This window comes from Poecilia reticulata, linkage group LG15, assembly GCF_000633615.1.
Source record: "Poecilia reticulata strain Guanapo linkage group LG15, Guppy_female_1.0+MT, whole genome shotgun sequence".
Classification (NCBI taxonomy): Eukaryota; Metazoa; Chordata; class Actinopteri; order Cyprinodontiformes; family Poeciliidae; genus Poecilia; species Poecilia reticulata.
The window spans coordinates 6,341,855-6,351,204 of record NC_024345.1 but is presented as its reverse complement, the minus strand read 5'-3'; the positions used below and the strand labels follow the sequence as shown (position 1 = coordinate 6,351,204).

Sequence of the window (9,350 nt, the reverse complement as noted above, 5' to 3'; positions counted from 1 at the left end):
TGATCCTCTGATTGGCTAAGCAATGTAACATGATCCTCTGATTGGCTAAGCAACGTAACGTGATCCTCTGCAGCAAGTGATGGCAAAGCGGGGCGTCATGACTTTACAAAGTGTGTCTTTACCTCCGCCGAACCCCTGAGACCGACTCACCGAACCCCTGAGGTTTGACCGAACCCAGGTTAAGAACCACTGTTCTAGATATTTACAAAAGTCCTCAACACAAAAAAATAAAGTCAAATTAATCTAATAAATCATTTTTCTTGTTTCCTGTCCACCTCTCTGTCGCTCTGTAGGATGAAGGAGACTCCAAGTTTTACTGTGAGCTCTGCAACAAGCAGTACGTGAGACAGCAGCAGTACGAGAACCACATTAACTCCTACGACCACCATCACAAGCAGGTGAGTCAGCCGGTTCTGACGGGGCGCACAGAGGTTTCCTTCATCCTGCCACGCAGCAGAGTGGATTTGGTCTGAACCAGCTCCGGATGAGACCAATCAACTCTGAACACCAGCAGAGGGCCGGGCCTCGCAGAAGTACTCAAACCTTTTGAAGTTTCGCCACATGTTGTCATATTACAACCTCAAACTATGATGCATTTCATTAAGATTCATATGAAAAAATTTTTAATATAAAAATCCAAAAGGTACACACTCTGACACCTAAATAAGTTTTAACGCAATTATGTTTAGAACTCATCTGATTGGTGATTTAAACTCTGGAGAACAAACAGCGTCACATAAACCAGTGGTCCCCAAACTACGGCCCGCGTGCCGGATCCGGCCCGCCTACACATTTGGTCCGGCCCCCTGAACAATACCAGAGAGCGTTTAGATTTTTTTTCATCTACCGTATTTTCCGGACTATAAGCCGCTACTTTTTTCCTAAGCTTTGAACCATGTGGCTTATATGTGGATTTTTCTTCAACCACCAGGGGGCTCTTTAGCAGGAAGTGAATCATTGGAAGTCAAAATTGGAAATAAAAGAAGAAAGCGCCATTAAAACGGAATTAGGTTTTAATAGGGAATTGAAATTTGAGAATGTTGTTGATCAGTTAAATAGTATTGAGGGGGAAAAGAAGATTTTTCGTTTTTTTAAATAATACTGGGATCATTATGAGAATTTGAGGTATATCTATGCCTCAAATTCTGCATATGTTGCACAACATTCTAATAGATGTTGTACATCTATTAGTACAACATCCAAGTATATGTTGCACTACTGCATCTATTAGGATACAATAGATGGCAGTAGTGCAACAATAATGAGTGCAAGCTGCCATTGAAATCTAAAGAAGAAGAAGAAAAAGGGGCTCATTTTCATTTAGCACATGCTAGTAGCAACACGAAGGATCAGCACTTTTACTGTTACAGTTACAGTTCGGAAATTACCGTAATCAATTCAGTTAAAACTAAACTTGGCAACTTTTTCTTTTTCAACCCTAATAAATGTGATATTCAATTGACCTGTTATGACTCAAATTTTGGGTGTCCGCCCCCCTCTGCTGCTGCTGCATCGTTGTGGAAAACCTGGAGCGGCAGAGATATCTGCGACTTATTGCCCGGTGCGGCTTATAGTCCGGAAAATACAGTATTTATTTCATAAGTAGTGTTATTTCCTGGAAGAACCCAGAGAGGGTTATTTGATTGTGCTTTCTGGAAAACAATAAATTTTTACATTTAGGCTCTCCTGCAATCGTCACACTTTTTCTGTTACAAACTGACTCCGGCCCCCACCAGAGAAGGGAAAAGTTATGTGGCCCTCACAGGAAAAAGCTTGGGGACCACTGACATAAACCAAGAAACACAAGCTTTGAACATCTCACAGTGGTCTGTTTAACCCAAAATCTGTAAATTGAAAAAGTTTAGCAAGAATGTACATCTACCAGGACATGGCCAACTTTAAATGACAAGAAGAGTAAGCAGTCAAGTGGCCAGCTTTAATTCTGGATGGAGGAGCAGCAAAGATCTATTTCTCAACTGGGATTGTTACACTTTGCAAATCTGGCCTAATGGAAGAGTGGCAAGAGAAAGTCATTGTTGACAGAAAGCCATTGTACACCTTGTTTGCAATATTTGTGCAATTTTTGCCTTCCACAAAAATTTATGAAAGAAGAAGCTCCAATTAGATGATACCAAAATTGAGCAGATCAAAAATGTGATGTTTTCAATTCACGGTGAGAACACCATCCACTCTTTTTGGCTTTTCTTCAGTGAGGATTTGGAAGTCAGTCAGAGTTAATGGGGTTAGAATATTGGAATAAGACTTGTCTGGCAGAGCTTCACCTTCCAGCAGGTCAATGACCCTTCATACTTCTAGGTATGTTTCTGCATCAACACACCTGAGTCGAATAATTACATGGTTAGCAGGACTCTGGAGAACAGGTCTACATACTGAGTGTATTCGATAATTTGATTCAGGAGTGTTGGATCTCGACTGGAGTTGTCCATCCTGTCCTAGACGTGCTGCCTGAGCTACAGAGGATCACAACCTAATCATGTTTTATGCCTGGTTCACACAGCAAGATGTTTGTTGTGAATTTCCTCTTCTGGAAATCTTAAGCAGGCCACGACTATATGGATGGCTCTTTAGATAATCTTAAGAGACATTCCCACTGTGTGTGGTGTGTGAAGAGCGAACCGGTCCACTCAGAAGGACATCAGGACTGCTCAGACCTCAAATTGGACATATTCAACATGATATCGTGTAGCTAATCAGAAAGCAAAGGAACAGAATCTAAATGACAGAAAACACATACACCCAATCTGTGGCAGGACTTCAAAATTAATTTTCCCAAATCCTCTCCCTCCAATCTGACGTAGCTTCAGATATTTTGCAAAACAAATTGGCCAAAAATTTTCGGCATGCAGATGTGAAAAGATGGTTGAGAGCTGCAGCTGTATTTGCATCAAAGGGTGCTTCTACAAGTCCCGAAAATGTCTTTTTTTCACAATTTCATAATTATGCAGTGGTGTGTGTCTCATAAAATCTCATTGTACTTACACTGATGTTTCAGGCTGGAATGTGGAAATGTTTAAGGTGAACGAATACTTTAGCAAGGCAATGTGTAAACAGAAAAACATTCAGTCTGTTGTGTTTCAGTTTTTCAAAGATTCCAGTCAAATCAAAGAATCAGAGCATCTACTAGATTTTACCTAAAGGTACACAGACGTTTTTTTCCCCTTTTCTTTTTCACCATTTTAAAATCTTTTCAGTTTCTGGTTTCTTACCTAACCATGGTTTGTGAGTGGAGGCCTGAGAACTTGCAGCTGCTCTGATCTTTTCAAAATTATAGATGCTGGGAGGCATGTATTTGCCACAATTATCATTTGTTCACTTGCAGGCCAATGAAAGAGCCATAATATTTGTCACAGTTAGTGGCGTGTCAGAGTTATTAGGTTTTTTGGAGGACAAGGGAGCATTTAGGGCATATTGTTGGAGACTGCAACATTTGCAGGGAATGGATTTTCCAGAAATAATATTCTCCAGTCTGCACACATCCAGCCATGCCACCCGCCTTTCAGTTCATGGTCATCCTTTTGGAAATGATGAGGTTTTCTCTTTTCTCTTTGAAATGGCTATATGTCATCTGAACTGGTTTTACTTTTGTGACAAATGTGAATGTTCTGTAGATCAACAATAATACTCAGTTTGTACAGAATTGTTTCCTTTGCTCACATTTAACAGAAAAAAGACCTGTGATTTAGTTGCTTATTTCACAAGAAGTTGAAATGAAAAAGGGGAAAAAATGAGGTGTTTCTATCCAAACCAGATCACTGATGTACACACAGTTGTATGAAAAAGTAGAACTGAGTGTCTTCTTTCACACTCAGATGTTTCCGATCATACAAAGAGAACCAGATTAAATACATAAAACAGTTTTCAGATGATTACATTCATTACAAGAAAAAAATTATTGGCAATGACTCACCAAGCATAGCAATACTTCCTATCTAGTCTTTTAGGTTAGATAGGAAGCTGCAGAGCAGATGCTAACTTGAGCATCATTAGCCGCTACATATTTCGCAGGAAAAACCAAGATGACATGTTGTGATTTTTCTGCTTATTTCACAAGAAGTTGAATCGAAAAGGGAAAAAAAGTGTGTGTGTTTTTATCCAAATCAAATGACTAATACACAGTTCTCTGAAATGTATAGTTTGTCACATTCAAATGTTCCCTATAATACAAAGAGAACCAGATTAAATACATGAAGCAGTATTCAGATGATGATTACATTCATTACAGGAACATAAGCTCTTCAAACAAGAGCCTGGATAGCTTTTTGTTAGCTGTCTAGCTTCCTATCTTTCCTAAATGTCTAGGAAAGATGCTAACTGTAGCGTCGACAGCAGCTGATATTCTAAAAACATTGAGTGTTTGTTAATATTACACACACCAAATATACCTTACTATGCATTAATACGCACACTGGAACTGTTTTAGCACTACAGCAGAAGCTAATGTCTACAGTCTTTGTTATCCTTTCTCTTCGGATAGCCAATTAGGGCCAAGGAAAATGAATAAATAATCTGGGAACTGATGAATCTGGGAATATTGAACCATGAGCCAATGCAGATAAAGAATCTCTTACATGGAGGAATTTTTGGCCGCTGTTCTACAAGTAATGTGTGGCTAAATTGTTTTCATTTAGCCACATATTGTAGGGTTTTAAAGTAGGTTTAAAGGCGCCAAACATCATCTGAATCCTTTTTTTTAGCCATTACGCCCCCAAGGTCTAGGGTTAGGGTTACGGTCCAGGGGCGGCAACATAAAATGTGTCCAGAGTAACAAGTGGAATGTAAAATGATTTATTACAAAAGAAAGTTTCACAAGACAATACAATTTAACCAAATTAATGCAAAACAAAAGGAATTAAACTCAAGAATGTCAAGTGCAAATTAAAGTTACAAAATGTCCAAACAAGTCAATTCAAAGTAAACTCAAAATAACCCAAAAGGGGAGGAAAGAACACACAAAGGGAGCACCAAGCCTCCCAAACAAGCTTCTAGCTTGGCAAAGCAATCTAAAGCTGTAAAGCTACGTAGCAAAACAAGTAGAAACAAAATAGTTCAAAACTGCCACAGCAGTTGTACAAAATGGTTCAAAACAAACTTCCCAAGCAGTTGAAAACACCAAACATGGGGGACAGCTTCACAAAACCTCTTCCAACTAGCTGCCCCACTGGAGGAATGGATTTAGGAGCCTTTTACAGGGTGCAGGTGGGCCTCATCAACATCTGATTGGCTTGACAACCCTCTGCTGGTCCAATGGTGTAGCTGCTCTCCTGCAGCCATCAGGCAGCCAATCAGGAAGGTGTGCTCTCACAGCTGATCCTGCATAACAAAAAGGGAGCCTGCACAGCCTCAAGAGGCCAGGGGCCGTAACAGAGCTGTATTTACCTTTGTTTTGTGGATAGACGCTCAAGAGAGCTTAAGCTTAAGGTCACTGGCTGACGAGCAAACATTCTTCTTCTGTTTGGGGATGATTGCTCTTACTTTTGGTTATGGCCTGTACTGCTTCAAGTTCAGAGGACTCCAAAGCGCTTTGCATGACCTTCACACCAATTCACGCACACATAAAGCCTGTTGCTAGGCCTGTCGCAATAAACGATGAATCAATTAATCGGACGATAAATTAAACCTATCGACCTCATTTTAATGATCGTCTTTATCGTCCCTTCCAGCCTTTTTTCTTTCTGTTGATGACACTGAATGAAAAAAGGCTCAGGTCCGGTGCTCTACACTGACAAATCCCTTCATTTCCTTAGTCTAATGTCCAGCTCACACTACACGAGTTGTCGGCCCATTTCCAAACCCTGAGAGACCACACCTTAGCAGACAGAAATCCTAGGTATAACGGTTCGATGGGGTTCGTTGTGCCGTGTGGTGTCCAGCCACATGGGCACAAAATAATGGCTACAAGTCCAGTTAACTAATTTTAAAATCAGGCATTAATCAATGCTTTACTAGAATCTACCTGTAATGCATGTGGCTAGAGTCAGCGTAAAGTCCTGACTGAATGAAAATCGCTATAACCTATTTATGTCACAACGAAGAACAGCTGAAAACTTAGGGGTTTATTAACTGAGGTAGCAATTTGGCTCCAACTCCTCTCCTTGTCATTTCTATATTCTTTGCACAAAATGTTGGATAAACATTAATGATAGCACAAATCATCTCCAATGTCCGCTGGACTTCGGGTTGCGCCGTTTCAGCTGTTTGGGATTCCCCTCCATAATTTCCCCTCAGAAAGCGCGGAGGAGAATCCGGCTTTCTGATTGGCTACCTGTCACATTCAACAGGCTGCGTTAAGCTCCCAGTTGGTTAAACCCCTGATTTAGATCGACGATCCACCGTAACACACCACACACTGCAGAATGATCGGTTACGAAATCACCAGCGACGATCTAAGATTGTCATAAGAGGAAATGAGGGGTAAAAAATGATGTAGTGTGAACTATTGCATTAGGTAGTGGGATGTGCCCGTTTTCTCTATTTAAATCTAGTGATTACTGAAGGACAATATAGTATACAGACTTCATAATCTGTACTCTTTTGGTTGAATGCAGTATTTATTTCAACTTTGGCTTTATGTTGTTTAGTTTTTATTCAAGTACGTTTTTTGTTAATGGAGACTGAGAATACATTTTATTTTTGTTTTTGGTTGTTTTGTTTATTTAGTTTATCAGTTCCAGTGTTTCGTGTTATTTTGAAAATAAAGTGTATCTGTCAGTAAATCGCATGTATTATTAGTCATTTCCATTAAATCAGTGTCAAAAGGTCTTGAAACAATATTATCGTTTATCGCAATAATTTTTTAGACAATTAATCGTCCAGCAAAATTTGTTATCGTGACAGGCCTAACTGAGACACACACTTTCATACACTGATACACAGATCACTAGAAAAGTGCCCAGGGGCTTCACAGAGTTTAATAGGGGGAAGATGCAAGCAAACCTACAACCTTTCAATTGCAAAACAACTTGTCCAAGGTTATTATAGGCAACTAAACAGAATGAAATTATGAAAACTAAAACTGAGAATAAATGAAACGGTAATCAATGGGGCAAATCTGTAACTAACTGGAACTTTATAATGTGCTTAATTATATAGCACATATACAGAAATTATAGATATGATATAATATCCTTTGTTTTTGTGTTTATGAATCTATTTGTTAGCCTTTTGAACTGTTGTGAAATAGATTTTTTCCCCATACAAGCATCATGGCAATGGCAACAGTTGGGAGAAAAGAGTGAGTTGTTGTTCAATAATAAATTAATAATTTTACAAAAGCATACTGTGTGTGTGTACAGGGCTGGTTCCATCAAAGCACTTAAGTCTCCAGCTTCTGTGTTCCTCTTTAAAGGACATTTTTAAAATAATCAACCTCAAACTTAATCTGCTCCAACTTGTCAGATTAGATGCTCAGAAACAACAAAGCTTATCTTAATGACAGCCCACCAAATGCAAATGAGTTGATAATAAAATAACCTTTTAATGCCAGTTTATTTTCATTAAACTGGGAAATAAAAACTCCTATTGACATGATCATTTCTGTTGTTAAAGCTGCAGTAGGTAACTTTTATAAAAACATGTTTTTTTATACATATTTGTTAAAATTATCGTTATTTTGTGACTGTACAATATAAGTGAAATAATCTGTGGGAAAAAAAATCAAACTCCCAGTGCTCCCAGTACCAACTGCAGAAATACACCACTCAGTCAGAAACAACCACTCAGAGGCAGGAGGAGGGTCTTAGCGCTGTCAATCACTCTCATGCTCATCCTCTCCCTCTTTGCTCTCTACTAGGCTAGAGCTGATTCGCCACGACATAACCTACCACGAATGCTAATGCTAGTGCTAGCTAACATGGGCACCATGACTGTGGATAACTTGTTTTCCTGTAACATCTACCGTATTTTTCAGACTATAAGCCGCTACATTTTTCCTAAGCTTTGAACCATTCGGCTTATAGCCCTGTGCGGCTTTTCTGTGTATTTTTCTTCAACCACCAGGGGGCTCTTTAGCAGGAAGTGAATCATTGGAAGTCAAAATTAGAAAACAAAGAAGAAAGTGCTGATTCTCATTTAGAACAAGCACATGCTAGCAGCAGGCACGACAGAGAAATTTATTCAAACTCATATGATGCAGCTTTTAAGTTGAAGGTTATCGATCTGGCACTACAGGAGGGAAATAGAGCCGCTGCACGTAAACTCAGCGTGAACGAAACCATAGTTCGGCGTTGGAGATGCAGGGCTGCGTCCTTAATAAATCTAGGAGGTTTATTAGGACGCAGCCCTCTGCTGGGTCCTTATGGAAAACCGAGAGTGGCGTAGATACCAGCGGCTTATGTCCCTGTGTGGCTTATATATGTACGTTTCCAGTTTTTAAAAATAAAATTGTAGGTGCGGCTTATAGTATGGTACGCTCTATAGTCCGGAAAATACGGTAGTTGTTTCTCTACCATTTGCACATTGAGCAGCATACAGGAGATTGATAGACAGCACTAAGATCCTCCTCCTGGCTCTGATTGGTTGCTTTTGATTAGGATTTTGGAGACCCATATAGTAGCTCAAGGGGGAAGTAGAAGGGTGATTCTCTGAATTCGGTGCTTTTGGGGTCTATGGTCACTTAAAAATATACCACAGAAAATTGTATTTTTGAACACTGCATCTATTGAAGGGCTCTTTGAACCTCCAAGAAAATATGTCTCCTCACCTTATGCATGAAATCCCAAATATTAATACAAATTTATTTGCTGCTTAGGTTGCTTTAAATTCAACCCCGTAACGCAGTGGTCCCCAAAGTCGGCCCTTTGAGGACCGACTTTGAGGACCACTGCCGTAACGGGACAATTTCATTCCTCTATCAGTATAACTACATAACACAATTAAACTAATTCTTCCAGTTCCTTTGAGATCACCTGTCCCTTGATCAAAATAAGTAATTGTAAGTGTATTTTATTTGTTTCTGAATCATAATAATTAGACTGGTAAGTAGAATATGGCAACTTGATGTAAAAAATAAAAATTAAATCAGGCTTTTTAATGTTTTTGAATCATTCTTTGAACTTTGCATACAATCCAATAAATATTAGCCTAATATTTGCTGTTATTATAAATAAAAATCATTACAATGTATTGAGTTAAGGGGTTGAACCCATTGTAAAGGTTGACCAGACTGTAACGGGGTTGAACACTCTGCCTGGCTTTACAACAGTCCAACGTTCAACCCTGTAACAAAACCACTGTTTTTGTAACAAGGTTGAAGATTTTCATTAAAAGTTGCCATAAGTCCACATCAGCTAGGGTATGGAGCAACATATGATATGATGAAAACAAGAAATGAA

General features: G+C 39.2%; 1 protein-coding gene across 1 annotated transcript in view; it reads left to right on the top strand.

Moving 5' to 3' along the window:
- LOC103476583 (uncharacterized) overlaps window positions 1-9,350 on the top strand; it is a 135,495-nt gene that overhangs the window by 87,700 nt on the left and 38,445 nt on the right. Inside the window, exon 2 of the mRNA XM_008429049.2 lies at window positions 294-398. Coding sequence (XP_008427271.1) covers window positions 294-398 — 105 coding nt within the window. The remainder of the gene's footprint in view (window positions 1-293; window positions 399-9,350) is intronic.